The sequence below is a fragment of the Rosa rugosa genome, chromosome 3 (genome assembly GCF_958449725.1).
Source record: "Rosa rugosa chromosome 3, drRosRugo1.1, whole genome shotgun sequence".
NCBI classification, from domain to species: Eukaryota; Viridiplantae; Streptophyta; class Magnoliopsida; order Rosales; family Rosaceae; genus Rosa; species Rosa rugosa.
In genome coordinates, this window is record NC_084822.1 from 29906274 (window position 1) to 29929264 (window position 22991).

At 36.7% G+C, this 22991-nt stretch overlaps 1 protein-coding gene and 1 long non-coding RNA gene across 3 annotated transcripts; both read right to left on the reverse strand.

Annotated features, from left to right (window-relative positions):
• Positions 1 to 10725: 10725 nt before the first annotated feature.
• LOC133735879 (uncharacterized) lies at positions 10726 to 11996 on the reverse strand. 2 transcript variants are annotated; one of them, XR_009859325.1, is made up of 4 exons: positions 11776 to 11996; positions 11542 to 11673; positions 11296 to 11419; positions 10726 to 11196 (listed from the first exon to the last, which is right to left on the reverse strand). It is a non-coding gene; the product is annotated as an uncharacterized LOC133735879 (long non-coding RNA). The 2 variants fall into 2 exon arrangements; XR_009859324.1 differs by having other exon boundaries at positions 10726 to 11218.
• Positions 11997 to 20514: 8518 nt separating this feature from the next.
• On the reverse strand, positions 20515 to 22724 carry LOC133738869 (uncharacterized). The gene has a single exon (XM_062166540.1). The coding sequence runs from the start codon at positions 22238 to 22240 to the stop codon at positions 20894 to 20896; it is 1347 nt and encodes a 448-aa protein (XP_062022524.1). The 5' UTR covers positions 22241 to 22724; the 3' UTR covers positions 20515 to 20893.
• Positions 22725 to 22991: the final 267 nt, after the last annotated feature.

Sequence of the window (22991 nt, forward strand, 5' to 3'; positions counted from 1 at the left end):
TTTGACAAAATTTTGTTCTCACAAATAAGCAAAGAAAATTGGCAAGGATAAGTTTTTGATCTTAAAAGAGACATTTTGAGTGGGATCCACTGTTGAATTGAAATTAATCTTTTAGTTAGATGTTGGTCATATTATTAGGCCAAGCGTAAATGGTGGCCAATATTTCAGTTGGGATTATCAACCTACCATAATAAATTGTACAAGAAATTTCAACGGCTGTGATCTAAGTGTAACTGTTGATGTGAAAATAATAGGACATTTTTGGGGACCATTATTAGCAATTGCTAGGGTTTGTGATTTATTTGGGGTGTTTCACTATTTCTGTCAAGATCAAGCATTATAACCGCATACACAATTGTGATACAACTGTATATGCTAACGTTACATTTCTTTTTCATAGTTTCAATTGCACTTCGAATTGCATATGACTAATTATTGCTTTTGGTGATCGATAAGGTTGTTGCAACATACAAGTGTTTTTTTTTTTAATTCTTTTTCTTTTCCATTTCGTGTTAGGATGCAATATATGGAGGAATATTTGTGCAATTTGATATATTAGAAGAAAAAATCTATGTATTAAGTTGAATAAAACTCCAAAAAACTCGGACTGGTTTTGGTCTAGGGTTTGCAAACTTCAGTTCTTGTCCGGCGGCGCCCATGGGTGGTGAGGCTTGCCTCACCGGCCAGTGGCTGCTGCTGGACGGGAATTTGATGACTAGAGGATTGGTGCTTCTTAGAGAGAGTTGCTGACTTTGGTGCGAACTGGGTGGTTGTTGGTGGCAAGCTCTAGACGAGGTCTTCGACTCGGTGGGCGGCGGTACAACGCGGGGTGAGCGTCGTCGAGGCACCTCCACGATCGGCGACATGCTGGAGGGACTAGACGGTGGCGGTGGCGTGATGAATCCGACTGCTTCGGACTGGTTTCGGTTTCGGCGTGACTTGCTGGGATTTTGCTGAGGGTTTTGTGGCAGCGAGGTTTTCGGCGGGGCGTTGAGGCGGCAAGTTCTGGCGGTAGGTGGCAGCGACGGGGCTGGCGTCAATTTTTGCAGCGGCGGCATCAAGTTCCGGGTTGTGGCGATTGCACAGTTGAGGCTGGAGATGGGCTGGGCTTGGGTCAAGCCACCCTTTGTTGGGCCGGAGTTGGTTTCTTTCTTGGGGCTGCTAGACTACTTCTTTGGGCTAGGTTGTTTTGACTTTGGCCCAACTCTATGTTAGTAGCTTTGTTTACTTTCACTATTTCCTTTGTTTTAGGGTAACTATAGGTTTTTGGGGCTTGCTTATTTACTATGTTTTTTCATAGTCTGTAGGCTTGCTTGAATAAGTGAGCATGGGTACCGTCAAATGATCGGACCTAATCTATGTATCGCTGTGATTTTTCACAAACTCTTTATCTACCCAGAGATGGTAGAGGGAGGATATATAATGATCCTTTCTGGCCTGAGTATTAATATATCGACATGATATTCTTCAAAAAAAAAAAAAAAAAAAAAAAAAACTACCTCAGAGTGCCAAATAAATATTAGTTTAGTTATATATTTCTTTTTATCATGATATTAGATGAGATTACAAGTCTTCACCCCAAAATGCAAACCAAATAGGACAAGTTAACACTTCCATCTTGTTTATCCATCCTCCTTATCATCCATAAATCAGTGGGGATACTCCTAAAGATCTTACTTTTGAAGGACTAAAATAAGTGATCCAAAATTAAGAAATGTCAAGAATGCATCGAGCTTAAAGGGTTGATGTGACCATTGTGCGCTTATATTTGGTCACTCTACTTTAAAGGAAGGAAAACTTTATCCTACCCTGTCATACTAGCAAGGTGTTTTCATCCGCTTCGCATAGCCCGCGTATTGGTTTTTTTATTTTTTTTAATAATTGTAGAAGTTGTGTTGCGAAATGATCTGCTCTGATTCAATAATTCAAATAAGTTTCGATACATCTGACAAAAGAAATTGATAACTCAAGTATGATAATGAGAATATGATCCAAATCCCATCGACAATCCAATTGAATAACAGAGGGCTATTATAACCATCCCCAAACTTATGCACACAAATTTTACAGTTTCTATGATAGCCCTCTTTTGGCTATCTCATTTGTAAACTCTTGTTTGTTCAATGGTAATTCCACATTCTCCAAAAAAAAAAAACAAAATTTTTTTTTTACAGTTTCCCTGGTGTTGGAGAGGAAAGATCTCATATTGGAAAAATGACAAATAAAATATAACTTATAAGTGGGTGGCTCTTACCCAATTGTACCGAGGCATTTTTGTGATTAAAACCCAACACCTATCAGGTGGTTAAATTGAGACAGTATCGGTACAATGGTGGGCCACGGGACATGCTTGTCGCTGTTTAACATGATATCAGAGCGGGTCCCTCTCTAATTACGTCTCCAATTATCATGGGCCCGAATTTGGGTTCCTTATATTGCCATCGGAAAAATTCCGATCGGATTGTTACCAAGTGTCCGATGTGGGCCTTAGATTGTATTGACCAAGTCTCTGATATGAGGTTTGTGTCCCAATTTCCAAAGTCGGAATTGGATTAATTAATTTCACGTGCTAACCTAGAGCTAGGTTACACGTGAGGGGGCGTGTTGGAGAGGAAAGATCCCACATTGGAAAAGTGACAAATAAAATATAACTTATAAGTGAGTGGCTCTTACCCAATTGTACCGAGGCCTTTTGTGATTAAAACTCAACACCTATCGAGTGGTTAAGTTGGGACAGTATCGGTACAATGGTGGGGCACGGGACATGCTTGTCGCTGTTTAACACTGGCAGATCAGATTTTACTATTACTATCTCTATCCTGCTGGGTAATTTTTGGGGTTCTACGTTCGCCATCAATACCTTAGCTGCTGCTTCGTCTGCAAACTGTTTTTCTTAAGACCAACTATTTTTTTTAGGGAAATGGAATCAGGTTCCAATATATTACGACGTCACAGCGTCAAGCTAGAGGGTTTTAAGAAACCACTCATAGTACAAGTACAAGCACAATACAGACTGCGCAAAGCAGCCAGAAACTCCTAACCAAACTACCCAAAGCAATTAAATTATTACTAGCCAACAAATCGAAAACCTAAAGGAACTGCAAAAAAGAAAAGCAAATAAATAAAACTTTCCTAACCCTACCCTATCCAAAGATGGAACCACTGTCTTGAGCATCTTGACGTCTAAGACCCAAATGGTGTACGTCGCAACACAACAACACAGAGCACGGTAACATCTAGAAGACAAAAATATGGCTAGAAGAAAAACTGTCTACCTCCCTAAAAGCCCAATCCAACCCAAACTAAGTGAAAAGGAAAAAGGAGACCTGAGCCAACAAGGCCCAGATCACTAGGCTGCACCACAACCTAGTAAGGTAGAGACCCAAGCCCACTACCAAAATCCAACTTCCTCACACCAGTTGGACTAGACCGGCCTTCCCGGAAGGCAGCCCCGCCGTTCACCGTTCCGGCGGCCTCCATCTCTCCTCCACCATCACTGGGTCCTCCTAGAGTCCGGCCGGAACGCCTACTACAAAAACCGATCAACTGAGCCCGGGAACCACCACCACCAGCTCTCAAAGCCACTCGAACTAGCACCTGCCGCTGTCACCACCGCTATCGGAGCCTCAACAAACTGAACCGCCGAGCCCTACACCGGAGCACCACCACGATCGACTTCTTAGACCCAGATTGGAACAAATCCGAAACCAATCCGCCGCCGCCAAAGTTTGGAACAAGCCCAGAAGCCGCACGATCCAGACAAACTCCACACCACTGCCGCACCGTCGTCGCACACCACCCGAGAGCGCACCGCAGCCTTGCTTGGTCCGAGGAGCGAAGCTTCACCGCCGCCAGCAGAACGAAACCCTAAGTTTCGTGAACCGAGGTCGCTCCAAGAAAATCGGAGGCCTCGTGATTGAGTTTTAGTCTTAAATGAATGTAGGATCTTTCTTAAGACCAATTATTTGAAATCAACATATGAAAATGAATTGCTTTGTTTCCAAGAAATCTAAATTTGTTTTCTTTTTGTTATTTTTTTTTTTGGTAAATCAATATTAATTAATGTTTCAAAATAAATCTAGTATACCAGGCATATTAGAATAGGTTCGAATCGTCATTTCATCTGATGAACAAATATTAACCAGCTAGTAAAATTTCAGCCAAATTGATGATCGTTAAGACATCCAAAACTGCAATTTACACGAACGAACCGAATCTGTCAAACCGGAACCCGGAACCGTTCGTGTACATTGTTGTAAATTACAGTTTTAAATGCCTTCACGATTTTGCATAGATGATCTATACATTAGGACTTAAAAACTGAAAACGGTTAAGATGTGAATATGTGATCGAAAAGTGGCCAAACACTAGAAATTCGTACCTAAACTTGGGTAAGGATGTCCTTAGCCAAGAAGGACTATATATATATATATATATATATATATATATATCATCACCATCAATTACCTGAAATTATAAGTATATTCTTAACTGATCGAGCATGTGACATCCCATGAAATCTTAATTATTATATGTTAATTCTCAAAAAAAAAAAAAAAATTATATCTTATATAATTAAGCAAATTCTTGAGTGAATGGTTAAATTTTTGAAGTACCATATATGCCCTCATATAATATAAATATTAATAAATAAATTATTTCTATATGAGGATAAGATAGTCAATAGAGTGTATTATATTTGAAAAAATTGCAATACCTTTCAAGAAAAAATGAGAACCTTCCCAAAAATTATGAGAGAAATTATTGTAACTTTTTTAATTTAAAAAAATAATAATAAAAAATAAAAGCCAATTGACATGTGCGGAGCACATGTTAAGGGATTAGTATATATATATATAATTGTAGTTGATTGATACTACCCCATAATCGATGGGCTAGTGATTCTGTCAAATATATATCGTACATGTTATGGGATCAGTATATATATATATATAATTGTAGTTGATTGATACTACCCCATAATCGATGGGCTAGTGATTCTGTCAAATATATATTCCAGATTTCCAAATATGCAAGTATTTTTACTTTATACATGCATGAGATCGAAAACAATGATGCGACAGAATCCCAACCGAATGCGCACAACTTGTTCACAAAATTACCAATTTTCAAAGTGTCATTATCTGGCCTCATTAACACTTCTCCTATATATATATATATATATATATATATATATATATATATATATATATATATATAATTGCTTGTGGTACAGTAAATTAGATTTACTGGGTTTGTATATATAGAACTGTTAAATAACAGAGGCTTAGCTGGCAGAACATGTCGATCTGCAGTTGGGGTTGGATATGATATTATGTAGATGCCTTGTTTGTAAAACTTGTGTAAGCTAGCTGGAGTACTACTCAGATGCCTTCCTCCACTATGCCCACCATTTTGCATTTACAACCTAACAAAACACCTTCTACCTACAACAATATATAAGACCGGAATCAAAAGGAATCAAATTGCTGTTTGGTAACCCACACAAGTTTTTGTCACTGTCAGCTGATCGAGTAGATAATTTTCGGTTCGGTTGATCAAGTGAAGCACATGCATTCTCTTGAAGTGTTGAACCTGAGACATGAATGGAGTCCAAGATTCTGGTGAAACATATCGTGCCTTGTGTACATGAACAACATATATAGAAACGATATACGTTATACGTAGACAGTTAACTTGTTCCGCAATACATTATAAACGTGAAACATCACTTGTTTAACTACACAGAAAATGAATTGCGCGCTATTGTCAGAGTTAATTGTCTTTTACTGCAACAACTCGTAGAAAAAGAACAAATCGATCTGTATATGGGTGACTTGTGAGGCAGAGCCCCCAGAAATTGGGCTTAAAACGTGCAAGTAACTAATAGATACCTAGGAATCTTCCTACAGATATCATCATTTCGATACAATATCCAAATCTATGCAGTTGAATTGCTGCCTAGGTTAACAACAAAGTTCACTTTGTAATTGTAAAACAAACAATGATTATTATCATTGCATCGAGTTAATTAAATTGTACCCTTTGTTGAATAAACAAAATTGTTAGAAAAAAAGAAAAAGAAAAAGAAGAAGTTAAATTATACCCACTACCTCATTTACTATATATATACTATTACACAAGGCCAAGGCAAACAAAATAAAGATAAAAAAGAGATCCTTAATTTGTTGTATGGATTCGGGTACAATGACGAGTGTAAATCACCTTCATACAAATATAGACTGATTTCATGGAGTATTTGACTAAGATGGCTTAATTTCAAGCTACTCTACAATTGCATGAAACTGCTCTACTGTTTATCTTGTTGCGTCGTCATTTTTCTATATGTTCTTTACATAATAGAGACATATTTTCATTTTAAACTCTAATATTAATACTTTTTGTTATGGTGGGAGAACTCAAACTACTAATATATCTAATAATCCTAACTTTCCATATAATGAATACATTACAAATACAATGACTTTTACAAATTACAGCACATTTTGAAATATATATATATATATATATATATATATATATATATATATATATATATATATTAGAGTATTACAATATTGGGTAGACAAAGGGTGTTCTTGACACATGGGTTTGCCTGTGGGCATATGACGGTGAATGTATACACTCCACATCTATATATCTGTTGTCTTCCATGTGGTATTTAACCTCCACATTTTCATCTGTCACCAGCTAAGCAAACCCAACTCAAACCCCATTCTATTTTATTCTTTTTGCCACAACCCCCAATCACTTTTATTTTTACCTTTTTCTTGATGCTGAATCAATTAACCAAATATTATGCATCACATATTAATTTTCAAGGAGCCCACCAACAAGAATTTAAGAGTCAAGTAGTCACTCAACCTCTTGGAATTAATGGTCTTTTATTTTTCTCCGTCTCTTTTATTCTTTCTCAACTTGTTAATTTTCCATGAGGGATCCCATCTTGGTAATTACTTGAATGTGACCCATCATCAACAAGGACTAATGCTGCAATGCCCAGCTCCCTAGCTACTTTTATCTCTAATGATTATGAGTATATATGGGTATTGAGTACTGTCTCTTTCTAATCCCAATTAAGTAGAGTACCGTTCCATCTTTGCTAATATATTGGTTCGTTAGAGATGCCAACATTTAGTTGTGAAAGAAACAATGCGATAGGTGTTACAATGATGATGTTACTTTTTAATTTTTTTCATTAGAGGTGTTAGTGTTACAATGATTACTTGCGTATTAGTGACAGCCGTTCTTCTTTACCAACGTGTAATTAATTTTATTATACCAGGGCAGTCTTCCCAATTGTGTGTGTGTGTATATTTATATATATAATCCTTGATAATTCTCCTAAGCAAATAATTTTTAATAATAATCACAACTTTCAAGTTTAGACGCGAGTTAAATTATAACTTAGAAAGATGACAGTGGAGTAAATTGGAAGCCATTGCAAGCATGTGCCAAAGACTACATATATGCATGTACTACTTAATGATGTTTTTATTACATACTCATTGCTCGCTCGCTCACTCACACGCAGCTTTTATGTTTAGAGATAAGCAAAGCAAACACTAATGTTATGGGGAACATGAAAGCATGTGCATGCAAATAACTGTGCAGGTGATACTACAGTGAAAGATAGATCCTAGATGTAGGATTCCAAAGAATTAATTAGTTCTATATATATTTCTGGAAAACAATTTTGAGTGCTTCCTTTAATCTGATTATACGTAAAACAACTAGCTAGAATAACTAGAATCAATACAATAAATATAGTTACCCCATCAAGCTGGACCAATCGATGGATTTTTTCTACAATGTATTAAAAATTCCTAGGGTTTGCTCTAGCAATCGCTGCGTCTTCAACGTTTTTGTCTTCTGGTTTCCTTAGTGGTTCAAATCTGCTCTTGGAGTTGGATTTTCTATCGTCTCCAGTCTAAATTGTGAATCTGGATCTCTAGTTCTTGTACTTCCAGGAGTCCATATAGTTGGAGGAACTATTTCTTTTTTACGGGGTCATTTCTATGATTTTTCTGTAAGTGTATAGTTATCTGAAACATCAAAGATGCTAGTTGCAGGTATATGCATCTAGTCATGTTTAAACATTTGTAACTCATTTTAATATGATTAATAAATATTTGCAGTTGTAATTGATCAAACTTTTCTTCAAATATAAATACAAGTTGCAAGCTTGAAGTGAATATTATGATCGAGCTCAATTCCAATAATATCTATGGAGACTCAAGCTCAAATGAGTTTTTTCCAAATCTCAAGTTCGGATTAGATTGACCAAAAAAATTCGGATTAGATAAATGATTTTTTCCAAACTCGAGTGTGGCTTAGCTCAGCTCGAATTTGAGCTATGCTCGGCTTGACTCAAGCTGAAGCTTAACACAAATAAATGTCAAACAATTCAAACATTACTAATAGGCCAGGGTTTTGAGGAGAAGCATGGCGGCAACAACTCCGTTGAGTTTTTGTCTTTGAGTATCATGGTGCTTAATTAGAACAAGCCCTTTTGAGCTTGTTTCGTTTCCATGGTGGTGGTAGTGATGACTATGTTGGGCGTTGTCTGGACTAGCTTATTGATAAGAGTATTTTATGCAACGTTTATATTGTTAATCCTTATACTAATTTTTGTTAGTTTATTCTACTTTCTGTTTCTTTATTTACTTTTGTGTTTATTAGGCATTTTGGACTAAATATGAGAAAAGAAGATAATTAAGATGGAGAAAATACGCGCAAATAAGGAAAAGCTAGAATTCCTACCTCAAGCAGGAGACCTTGATGGATCGAGAAGCCCAATCCATGATTATGGCGCAGCAAATAGAGGAGAAATACTCGAAGATATCGGTAATGATGTCGCATTCTCATTGGACAAATGATATTTGAGAAATCCGAAATCAATCAAAAAATCAAGAAGATGACTTCTCTTCTACTATAAGGAGTCTCAAACTAAAAAGGAGCAATATAAAAGGGTTGTGCGATATCTGAAAAAGTTCTCTTGCTCTCTCTCCCTCTCGTGTAGCCCTTTCTATGACTTCTTCATCTTCTTCTTTTTTTTTTTTTTTTTTTTTACTTCTATGAGCAACTAACTCTTTGGTATTCAGGGGTTCTTGAAGTGTCGATCAAATCATGATTGTAAACTTATTATGACTTTCAACTAGTTTTATTTATCTATTGGATAAGAACTTGATTGCTATTTCTACATTGATGAATTCTATTTATGTTTACTTTGGTGCGCAACTTAATACGCATATCTAGGGTTTAATTGTTATGAATGATCACTGCATATTCCTTGTTAAATAAGGTTCCTTTTAGAGTTCTAGAGTAGTAAATTGTCTATAAGGCATGTGATTAGGTTCCCGAATAATTGAGACGCGTTGTACTGATGATGTCTTTTGGCCAGTGTCCCTTTTTTCTTATTCTTAATGATTTCTTTATGTTAAATCTATAGTTGCGTCAACCTATGTTGCATTTTAAAAAATAGGTTAGGTGTAGAGCGTCTCTCACTACCATACAAGTAGGTAAAAACAATAGGTTAATCAGGCGATGTGTTAACTTGATCATCTTCATTCATAAGTAAATGAAATTAGGTTGCACATGACTAGTTTGCATGATTGATGCAAATCTCCTAACTTATTTTCTCTTTGATTTTCATAACCTTGAATCAACCCATTCTTATTATTTTGGGAGTCATTTACCTTTTCATCTTTATTAAATTATTTCACTAACCAAAACATCTTCAAACTTTGTCAATAGTTAGTTTGTTGTGCCGAGAATCTGTCTGTAAATTTTTGTGACATTTAGAGTAGTTTAGAGTCGTCTTCCAGTCAAATATTTATAACTGGACAGTTTAGGTTTTATCTTGTGTTGAGTCTTAGATTAGTGATTAGACCACAATATCTTGTGGAAACGATCCCTACTTGCCTATACTACTTTCAACAGTCTTGTAGGATTAAGTTATAGACATTTTTTTGCATCTATTTAGGCGGATAGAAATAACTTATCAATTGTCACCAAGGAAGTTGAACATGACGATGGCAACTCTTGGCTTACTTGTAGAGGCGAAATTTAGTATCTTGATCAGCAGTAGTCGAATTAGATCAACAGTTTCGTATTGGTCCATGTTTGGCTTGATTTGGGTTGAGAAACATAGACTAACCTCATAGTCATGTTTGACGTTGGTTGTGGTTTAGCCTTTGTTTAGGGTTTTTGTTGAAGACTGGTATTTTTCTTGATAAGTTTTGGTGGATGTTGTTTATCTGCCCCGGAGGTCGTCATGGTATGTACTGGGTACATGATGGTGAATGGTTTACAACCTTATAGTTGGGGATAGATGTGATTTCAAAACAGTGGTGTTGGTATCTTAAAACATGACATCAAGCTCCAAAGAATGACTTAAGCTCAAACTAAAATCAATTTATTTTGAGAAATTTTACAATATATATATTAACATATGATATACATGCAATTACTAAATTTAGGACATGAATGGAAAATGTTAACATAACATAGCGTTATTATTCATTTTTTTCATGAACTAAAAGCAGTACGATTCATAAATATATAGAGGCCTGCTTACCTAAGAGATATTTTTTAAGGGACTATGAGAGAAAAGTGAATTTGATGAGTAAAAATAAATGCACAGTTTTAAGATATTATAATTTTAGCTTTTTAAGTTAATAAATGTGGTTGAGATACATTTGTCCCTCACAATCCTTTAAAACTGTCTCTTAGTCTAGGTGAGCAAGCCTCATTAGTTTGTCACCTCACCAGCTTTAGTTCGTTATAGTGCCGCGAGTCTTTAAACATAAACCGAAGATTCGACTTACATACTAGAGATCGGCTAGGCAACTTATTTAAAATAAATAAATTTGTAAAATGCACAGTGATAAAAAAAAAATTGAGGTGAAAATCTTTTTAAACTTTAAGTTCAATTATTCTTCCAAGACTTGTCATATCAAATAATCGGGTGGTAATGGGCTTAGTAAACGACAATCAGCTTTCAACCAATTTTGGAAAAATAACTTTAAGAAACAAGGATAAGATTGGAACCTGAGACCTGATTTCCGTTACAATTACTATCGAAGTCCGCACACCCATCTTTGTTCGCTCCAATCCTGTAACCAGTGCACAATACCCGCATCCACACCATTGTATGGTGAGCTTTCGTCTGCACTGCTCAGTAAGGTCATCCACACTAGGCATGAACATGAACAACCAGGATTCAAAATGTTGACATTATACTCAAAACTTTCAAGGAGATTCCCAACTGACCTTAGTATTTAAAGAAAGCCAAGCAAAGCTTCTAAGCCGGCTGAATACTTCTCCGACGAAGAACACAACACAGCAACCAAAGGTTTTTCCCACTTTGCTCGACTATTTCCAAACTTTGCCAGTTCTGTGTTTATGAATACAACCAAGTATTAATACACAACTCATAGTGGGAATCAAAATGGAGACTTTTACCAAGGAGGTCAGGACTACCACCACGAATAGTGGCACTGTGACTGCAGAACTTACCCGAGATCATCCACTCAGCCTATCCAATAATTTAGGCTTGACCAATCACCCTTCCAAATTCTAGGACCAAAATTGTTATCGACGATGAACCCAGAAACGTGGGAATCGCCGTTGTTGACAATGGCTCCATTGCTATCCGAAAACACCCAAAAATCAAATTGTTCATAACTTAACCAAAATCAAAAACCAAGTACACCATCGTGTAGAACATGAAGAGGAGAGCACATTTCATACCTCATGCATGTTCGAAGGTGACCGGAGTCGCCGGAAATTGATGAAGAACAGTCGGAAAACTCGAAGCTTTCCGACTTCGATTCTCCCTCCTCACTCGATGCATGGACGATCCAAAATCAGTAGGAGGTAGACGGTGAAATGACGCGTTGAACGCTGGTGGTCCGGCTCCGTGTCGTGGCCGGACAGTGAAAATAAATCGGGTCTCCGGCACGTGTATTCGGGTCAACAATCTGGGTCGCGCGTTCTGGAATTTCTGGAACAATTTGGATCGTTTGATTCAATCTCCACCCTTATATACCCACTCTTAAATAAATTTCGCCGGCTCCGATCAAGCGGTGAATATTTCAAAGGCTCAAATCGCACTGAGATATTTTCTTTTTATTTAAATTGAATTTCCATAATTCCCATACTTCGGAAATTCATAATAAATAACTCGAGGATCCAAATAATTCCCCAAAAATTTCTAAAGAATCGTCATAACGCGTACTTTATTGTCGGACTCTAAATTGAAAATTTCACCTTGTGAAAAATTTTGAAAAATATTTCCGAGCATTATATTAATTATCGAGATCGTAAAATAACTCCCTAACGATCTCACCTTAGCTCGATAATCTTTCCGGCACTCAGATTCACAAGCCAATAGCTTACATTTCACGCTCACCTATTGATTAGTTTATTGAATTCAAACTTGCTTGTTTTCTATTACAAATCCGAACAAGCCAAAAAACCAACCAAACAAAATTAAAGTTTACAACCCTAATCAAAATTAAAGGAATTCCCTCAAAGAGACGATTAACATGGCCCATACCACAACATAAGATAACAAAGAGGTTTCGCTCCATTCCCATGTGGGCCAAATAAAAGCACCCAAAAAGCTCATATGAAAGAGTGGAGGCCCTACTATTACGTGCGCCCACAAACAACAAGCTAGTCGAGTTAAACACAACAAAGAAAATTTTCTATCTCACGTCCACTTCTTTGCTGCTTTTTTCCCTTTGTTACTCATGTCCACTCTTTGATGTCAAGACCGAAATGGATAACAGGATAAGCTTTTGCCATTACGCTCTTAGGCCTTCTCCAACCCAAGAGGCCAAAGTGCCAAAGGGCCAAAAAATAGCCATTTCTTTCTCCAACCCATGAGGCTAAGGGGTAAAGTGCCATTTTTGAGGGCCAAAAGGCCAACCCAAGGGCTAAATATAGCCTTTAGGATAGCACTTTAGCCCTTAGGGCCAAATGGATTAGAAATGGGAGGCCCACCCGTGTAGTGCTGTGTGACATATGCATGACGTCAGCGACAGCTAGTTGATGACGTCAGCTAGCCGTTGCTTTTTTTTTTTTTTTTTTTTTTTTTACCGTTGGCTATATAGCCGTTGGTTTGAAAAAAATAATAGCTTTTGAGTAAAGAGTATTATGACGGAAAGAAAAGGGAGATAATGGAGAAAATTTGGCGCCGTGAGTTGTTTCCGTCATCCGGTTCGACGTCGAATGAGTACCGCCCGGAAATGTCATTCAATGACTCGGATGAGTAATTAATGTTGCCCAAATAAATTGTTATAATCTATTAAAAATTCCTTGTAACTTTTATTTATTATGAATAAATTTTGCTTGTAACTTTTATTTATTATGAATAAATTTTGCTTGTAACTTTTATCTTTTATTAATAATTTTTCCTTGTCTTACTTTGTTGTGTAACTTTTAAATGCTTATGTCATGAATAAAATAAATATTAAAAATTCTATTGCAGTTTTATTTCATTTCAACATTAGCTAAAGATATTTTTAATTATCTTTAAAAAAAAAAATACAACCGAAAAAATATTTTTTATCATATAATTTATTTCAATTACTATAAGTCAATTGACTTTAAAAAATAAGCACATATATATATATATAACCAATCCAAAATGTTAAAATATATTTTAGGGCTATAATTTAGCCTTGACGGGTTGGAGACGGTTGATGTCAGATCAATGAATAGTACAGAATTTAGGGCTAAAATTTAGCCCCAGGGCCATTTTTAGCCCTTTGGGTTGGAGATGGCCTTAAAGCTCGTTACATTTTGTACATTATCTTCCATACACACGCCATGCAACCTAACAAAAACACAACAATTGAAAACGAGGGCTAACAAAGTAACAAACCTAATGGAGGCGTATCTACCTTCCCATTTACCCTCTTCAATGATTCCTACAAAAAATTAGCCAAATACTGATTCTCCGACCTGCAAAGCAGTAGCATGAAGGAAAAAAAAAAAAAAATTGTTACTATGGATTAATTAAGAACAACCAATTTATGAACTTCAAGGACCGCAAAAACGATTGATGACCTCTGCCAATAAAATAGCACCAAGCTTTTAGCCAGAGCTTTGAAGAAAAGGCATTTTTCCCATCCCTATCATATCTTACTCTTACCACAACCTAACAGCAACAAGATAAAGAGGGGTTTTCAAATTCAACCCACGTAGGACTGTAGGAATGGTAAGTATGACATAAAGAAATAGATACCCAGACAATCCGAGTGAATAAATAGTACAAATCATGTGAGTGCCCCAAATTGAATATCTAGATTTTACCACTAGAGATTGTCTGGTAATATACCTTTTCACTTTGATTGTTTTGGGTCAGAACCATGAAAATAAATCAACAATATAATCAAACCATGGAAATGTCTGTACCACAAATTTTCCTATATTACATGGTTTACTTTAATTATTTTCAGTCAACTAAGGCGAGCTATAATGCCAATTAATATGCATAGCATTAGTAAATTGGACTGAAAATTCTGAGAAACCAAGCAACAACATGTCCACACCAACACTAGAAGTAAAGCCAGATATTGGGGGATCATGCTTAAAGAGTCTCCATAAAAGGCTTAAGTAAAAATTTGGATTCATTTTACTAGCTAGCTACGGTGGCAGACCAACACCACTTCGCTCACCGGGAAATCCATTGTCATGAACATGGTACCTGAGTCGCAGATAGGCAATATGTTGGTTTGCTTTACCGTTAGAAAATGAGGATCAAGTCAATGTGAACTACTGGGGATGGTTTTACAAGTCAGTATCTCCAATTAGTCTTCAACCAATCTGACTATTCATAACAATAATGTCTGACCATAAATGTTAAGGAGGAATCAACAACTAGTTATACAAAGCTGATAAGTGACCACGTAATACTCAACTAATTGACAATGACTGAATCAAGATTACCTGTAATATAGGATCGAACAGCAATCTGAAAGGAATGAAGAGTCGTTTCCCCAACACTGTCAATAGAAGTAGTTGTGAAGATTTGATTAATGTTCAGTGGACGCTTTACTTTTATTCAGGGTTCAACAAAACAAAGTAAATTCAAAATTTTGACTACAACAAGAGCAGAACAGATGCAGAGGTCAATCTATTGATCTAAGCTTCACCAAAAAGAAAAGTTTAAACAAGGTTTAAGAAATAGTGAAAATCCATGGTGTAGCCCTTTAACATAGCCTGAGAATAACAAAAACAATGGGAATCTCTCCTATAATTGACATGAGTAATTTACTTGGAATAATCAAGATTTTCAAAACCCTTTAACTGGTAGTTCCTGATATTTGGTATAATTGCACGAATGATTGTATGCGACAAAAAAAGAGCAGATCAGATCATATAGACTTCAGTAAGTATCCCTTTATAGTATGAATCAAAACCATTGTTAATCATTTTACACATGAAAACTCCTTACAAGGTGCAGTAGCAAAACAGGTAAGACATCATGTCCATGTCCGAAACAACCAGATGATGCTACAGTTACCCAACAACAGTCACATTGGCTATTAGCTAATAGCTACTTACTAAACGTGGTCAATAACTATATTAAATTCTAGAACCAAATCTGACATAGGAAGCAACCTTTACTCATGATACACAACCAGGCCAGAAAGCTAATCCAAATATATTCACGAGTCGGAATTACTGCTATTTATCACCCTTGAGACTCTAACTGACTCTTTCATTTTTTTTTCATTTTTTTTTTTTTTAAATTTCTGTCAGGACCACAAGACCAACAATCAAAGCTATCTACAGTATACTGGACCCCAAAACTAAATACCCATACTACTGTTGCTCAAGGCAAAGCTTTAAATCCCCTACTGCAAGCAACAGTAAGTTCCAGTAGAAGTTAAGATGCTCTTTCCTCCTCACTCCTTCACAACTGTGCCAATGTAGCACTATGAACTCAGAAAATGTTAATGCTAATTAGGCAGTAATCAGCAAATATAGGCAAATTCCACAGCAGCATCTGAGGTTTTTATACATCCATCATGTAGAATCTTGCCATGTTTTTCTTCTCAGAGAAAAATTGGAGTCAACAAATGCAAAAATTAGCCCTATGAACCCAGCGAGTCAAACTAACTCTGGTGTATTTTGGTTGTCAGAGTATGATGCACTAGTTATAGGTTCTTTGTGTCTACTACTCTCTAAATATCAAGATCAAGCATTCTCAACATTAAAAATTGAAAGCAAAAGCATAACATAAAAATACGAATGATATTAATTCATATGTTTTTTGTCTATAACCATCACACACGTATGCATCCACTAGCCAAAACGAGATTTTGCACTGATCAAGCTAAATTCTTAGCCACCATTATACAAAAATATAAATATGACGTTAAACAGTCGTCCAGTAACAAGATCACTTCAATCCAGCGCACACTGCTACTTTCCCAACTATCTGTTTCCGTTCTAAACTTAAGATCGCTAGAGGATACCATTTCTAATATACTAATTAAATTCCAAATCCAATAATAATCAACTTTCTCCCTATAAACTTCAAACCGTATCACAACAGTGCAAGTTATTTGGGGTATCAGTTTAAAAGTTTATTTAGCTTTTTGCAACACTCAAACTCAAAGAATGGATGCAGAAGAATTAGACAGCTACACAATTAAGCGGAAAATTAACATTTAAGACAATCAACATTAAAACTTCCATTTCTAAATTGAAATCAGTACAGACAATGATATTTAACTACAGAAGATATATGGAGAATAAACCTGTATGTCTTGACACCCTCCTCTCACCTTCCTCATAAAAGTTTCCTAGTGAGAGCAGATCTTTATACTATTTCTTACCATCTCCGGGTATCTCTAATCTTTGAAAGTTTGCAGTGTTGCTCATGTTGAAGTTTGTCAGGCTAGGCAGGATGTGATAAAATTCATGCACCACAGGCAACCGATTGTCTAGCAGTACAGCAGTACCATCAAACACCATATATTCAAATTAGGTTAGGATTGCGAGTCTTACGACTACTAAGTTAAGAACTTTAGAGTGACTAGTAGGGCTCCTGTGATATAACCCATCATCGACAATTGAATGTCTCCTCATGACATGCAATGGCTTCACAAAGACAAAGAAAAAAAGAACCTCGCGAGTATCTAACATGAATTATCCTACAATGATAATACCTGGCTCTAGTAAATCTGGCAATTTATCACTTTCAGGCAGTTTCTGTCTAGTAGAAATCATGCCAACCCAACACTGCCACTTTAAAATATGAGTAAACATATACCCGGAGTAGGAAATCCATCATGGTTAGAAGCAGGTTATAGCCAGTTAAAAAATCATTAAAAGGTGATCCTATCAAATCCAATCACAACCAATATATTATAAAGCCAACAAGAATCCAACATTTCGACCTCTTAAATGCAAGAATGTAGTCTTCAATCTTTTCAGAACAGATGATTCATACCTCCAAACACCTATTTACAACATAATAATCATGTTAAACCAAGCAATACCAAAAACCATCACTAACCTAAAATTTACGACTATTTCTTCTCATTAATCTGTAAAACTCAATTTACGACTATTTACTTATTTAGTATATCCATCATGAAATGCTTGTAACCTGAATTCTATAACAGCTTTGTTGTCTTAGACACTAGCCTATAGATATTAGATAGCATTCAGCTATGTAAATTCTATTCCTAACGCTACATCACAGTCCTTCAATTGAAGGTGGCAGCCCTCACACTTGATGAATAGGGTAAATTAGTGAGAAATAATATAAAGCCAACTCCATTATTCCTTTTCTGACAGGATATAGAAAGAGTTGACTGTTCCTACTAATGCTTATAGAATTCAAATACAAGCCAACTTCACTATTTCTTCAATCAGTACAGGCCATTCTGCACCAGATAAAGAGAAAATGATTGCATCTTCACACATGTAGCTTGTGTTAACTCCAGCATGTCTAGCAATATGGGCTCATCAACACATCACCAAAGAAAAGCAGAATGCAGGCGCAGAGGTGGGATATCTAGTGAATACTTATGTGACGTAGAGAAAATTATATGTTGACACAGCTTCGATAGAAATCACAAAACAATACCTTAATTTTATACAGCTGCAAGAAAATAAATAACAAACTTATCGTCAACTCCATTAAAGGCCCCTAATTGATTTACTACAGTCCGCCATTCGTTATTTGCACTGACCAATTGTGATGGATTTGCAAGTCCAGTACCATTGCCCTTCAACCTAATCTCGTCAGTCATGGAAATGTCTTTTGATGAACATGTCAGTCATGGAAATGTCTTTTGATGAACATTAGAGAAGAAACAGATGTAAGGTAACATCAAATATCTATCCTGTAGCAAAACTTTATTATTAGCACTTAGAAGTCTCCTCAAGACAGTCATAAATGGCACAGTTCATCTGCTCATTTGATTATTCACAAGAAACATGATATATGAGAATCACATGTCCGCAAATGTAGGCAGTAAAGCAATAAATCACAGAACATAAGAAGAGCACTGATAGCATCACTACATGTAATTCAATGTAAAAATAGTAGTTCACATCAGCCTACAGAAAGGGCTCATGAAGGGAACCCTTAGAAACGTCTAAAGTGAACTTTATTATCCATGTACACAGACATGCACGTGAGAGAGAGAGAGATGCAATAACATTAGAAAGATAATAAAAGAGGAAATGAGATGCTATAATTTACTCCGTAGTTCATGACTAGATATATCTCTCTAGAAAGCTGGCTATTCATCAATTTCAGGCAGATTTACGTTGAGTAGATTTCTTGCCAACCCAAAACTGTATAATAGGAAAAGAGGCACCTATCCCCGGAAAAGCTTATACATCATGTTTAGGAAAGTTAAAGCCAGTTAAAAAATCATCCAATGCCCAAAACTGCCGAATCCAATCTCAGTGGATCTAGTAAAAGCAACAAGAAACCAACACCTCTTAATCTCGAAAATCAAGCAATCCAATAATTTCAGGATACATGATCAGTTCTTCCACACCTACTTAAAACAATAATAATCTCGTTTAACCAAGCTTACCCAAAATGCCAATCAAGTTTTCAAAACCCCCAGCTTAAGGGTATTAGACCCTAGCCGAGCCATGTCATCCAGCAATAAAAATTCTCTTCCTACTGTTGGATTGCAGTCCTTCAGGGCTTAGTTCCTTATTACTGCTTGTTTCATATTACAAACTGCCTGACCTCTATAGGAAACATATATGTCAGAGCTTATAGAGGCAATTGCAAGACACGATTACAAAAGCTATTTCAATCAAAGACCTAGAGGCACATACATCACAAATGAAGATGTAAAGACATATGATATCATACACTACAGACCATTCTAGGGGACAAAAATAGTTGCATCTACAGTGATGCAGCATGCATTCACTCGAAATGCATCTTTGCAGGGGCAGAAAATAAGATATCCAGTGAATAATTAGCAGACATAAAGAAAGTTACATCTTCACTCAGCCTCTACAGGAAAAAAGAATAAAGAAAAAAACCGAAATTCCTCTACAGCCTGCTCTAAAATTAGAACAGATTTAGTTCTTAGTAAAGAGGACTCATTCCTAGACTTCAAGATCAAAAGTCAAAATGCTTGACAGAGTACAAAGATCTTTAGATTGAATAAAGGATAAACTACATTTTTTATCCAAATCTTTTGACTCAAACACAGATTCAATCCCTCACACTTAAACTTAGCAATGGGGTCCCTTTGTGTTGTGACTGTTATACATTTGAGGAAACGTGTTTTAATTCAGTCATTCAACCTTACTAACTGACCACTGGACATGAGAATCATGTGCATCAACTTACAAAAAAATAAAAGGTGTACTCGAGTTGTTAAAGAAGTAAATGTAATGACCAAATTTGTGATTTTTGAACCTCATAGACCAATTATGTTTTTGTGTCAGAACAGAGGACCAAAAATATGTTTTGCCGTTAAATAATTGCAAAATTGAGGATGCTAGATCAAATGGTTTATCAACTGGAAGAAAACAAACTGTAGAATCCAGTTCTGCAAAGTGATAAAATGGTATGACGAGAACATAGACACATAGAGAATAAAAGACACCTATACATCCTTATTATGTCTAACACCTTGAAGCCTTCCAATCAGAAAAATCAAACAGCTCTAGACTAGGAGAAGTTTAACATATGGCATTCGGCAACATAAAAATACAGCAGCTTCAAAAGCAGAAATGCACAATCACTGACCTTCAATTGGGAGTGCGCAAAAAGTATCTCCGAGGATGCAGCAACATGAACATGAGTAAGGAAAACAGAGTATTCTAGCATTAACCAGATTTTTTTATGGAGAGGTTACTAGGACTCAGACCAAAAGTCATATAAACCACAAAAAAAAAAAAAAAAAAAAAAACAAGAACAGCAATGTCATTCAATCACTGTTTATCCAGCACATAAGTAAAAGATACAAGAATCTCAACTAAAAATAAAAGAAAACATAATGGAATGCTGGTATTCATGCTCCCACCATAGGAAACAAAACCCAAAGCATGATAAAAGCTGATTAATCATGCCCAGATACAATATGCTATTTAGATCTTGATCATACAAACAACAAAGTAAACAGATCTTTGTGACACAATACCATTTTACCATAGGCAATATTATGATAACTAGTCATTGATGTCACAATCATAAATTTTACAGAGTACATCTAGGGAGAGTCATCATTCCAAGAAAGTTCCCTCACCCTTTATGTGATGCTTGAACAAACGGCAGCTTACCAATTTAAAAGGAAGCCATGTTGCCCACAAGTCCCACAATTGCAATAAAGATTCATCTGAAGTTCAGAACAGCCACTTAGCTAAATCCAGCACCCATTTCCTTCCTTTTCAATTCTAATGCCATACGCTCATTCTCAAGCTTCATTCTCTCATTTTCCATCTTCAGCTTTTCCAGTTCACGGTCCCTTTTCTTGCTAAATTTTTGCCACTTGAGACGTTGTTTCTCCAATTCTAACATCTCAACTTGAATTTGTAGCTTCTGTTCTTCTAACTGAACAGATCGGGATTCAATCCACTGCTTTTGTAACCAAGCAGCTTTTGTGCTATCAGGTAAAACTTGATTCAAATCACCTTGGGCAATTTGGGGATGAGAATAAGAACTTTGGTTACAATCTTGGGCATTTAAAGAACCACCAAAGTTAAAGTCTTCACGGCCTTGACCTTGCCTCAACCTCTTCACAGAGTCCCCTAACCCCCCAAATATTCCCCTGTTATCACCATGTGAAGCATTATTTTCCTCTAAATCATCACGCTCATCAGTTTCCATATCTTGATCATCTTCATCAAGATCATCATGGTGATGCCTCCTCAGATCATCAGTGTCATGATCATCTCTATTTCTAAGAGCCTCCTGCAAGGAATGCTGCAATGCTGGATCGTGAGGCAGATGTAAACGATTCCCATTATGGTAGGAACACATCTCTTCATAAAACAGGTGCTTTGAACTTAATATTTTCCTAACATCATCTTTTTCTTTCTCTGTTAAGTAATCTATCACATCCAAAAGTGTAGGGTTCTCAACAACCTGGCAAGAAGTGCCCCTCCCCAGCATGTCATTAAGTTTCTTATACCTTTTATTAAGGTCATTGAATTTATCCTCACACTGCTGTGGAGAAACATGATAACCCCTTTCTGCCATGACCTTGGAAACAGATTTCCACTTACCCTTTTTCTGCAGAGCAGAAAACTTCCTTCTTCCCCCGCCACCACAATCTGAACCAATATCCTCACCTATATAAGATACTGCAGTTATCAGAAGCCTCACCATCTTATCCGTCCACTTCACACGCTGCCAAGGAGACCCCTTCTTCCCTCTCTGTGCTTCAATATGACTATCAACACCCTCCTCTGTATAACTCGGCTCATCCTCATCGCTTGCCGAGTTCTTGCATTTCTCTCCCTTATTGTAATCAACCATGGAAAGGGTCCGATCACAGTTATGCATGGTTCCCATTTTGACAGGAAAACCCTCGTGAATCGAGGGGTGCACCATGGACCCTTGACGAGAAATCGGATGATGTTGCTGGTGTAGGGTGTGTGGGTGTTGTGTCTGATGATGAGCCCTCATTGACCCTTGCAAATCAAGACCAGCATAGCTTCCCCCACCAGGAATCCTACCTCCTTGTGATAAATGCCCTTCCATTCCCCTTATTCTAAACAAGAATTCAGATCAACACCATGAAACCATTACCACCTTAAACCCATTCCACAGATTCACATACCACATATCTCATGCACTCAGAACAGAAAATATGAATCACACTCACCAGTCCTACTATTCAGACCATCAAGTATGCATCTTCAGTTCCTCCCAACACCAAAAAACAAACAGAAACCCATTTCCCAATTTCCAACACCAAACCCAAATTTGCACAAACAATCACAACCCAGTTCGAAATCTACAACTTACACCCAAAATTAAAGGCTTCCCCAGAAAATCAAAAACACTCCTGAAAGATCAACAGCACAGAAGCAAAGTAACTTATCTGAAATACCCAGAAAGCTGAAAGTCCTCCAGTAATCAAGCTGAGATTTGTGGGGGCGAAAGATCACGAAAAAAGACACCTCCTTTGTGGCTCTGAAGCTCACATAGCACAAGGGTTTTGGCCCTATGTGACGCTACACCCTATATAGTACCAACACTAATTTTTTTCCCCTTCACTCTTTTTCTCAAAATGGACTCATATGGCATTTTCATATCACAAAAATTAATTGATAATAATTATTTACATATGGCCTTATTTATTATTACTAGCCTTGTACCGGTGCGATACACGCGTTATTAGTGAAATGAAGAATAACGTGAAAGTCAAAGTGGCCAGGCACTGTGCTGTAATGCACAGTTGGAGCATTTTACATGCGCCGAAGGAGTTTATCTTGGGCTTAGGAAGCCT

Coding starts and splice junctions, on each gene's coding strand:
- LOC133738869 (XM_062166540.1), bottom strand. CDS start 22,240: ATGGAAGGGCATTTATCACAAGGAGGTAGGATTCCTGGTGGGGGAAGC.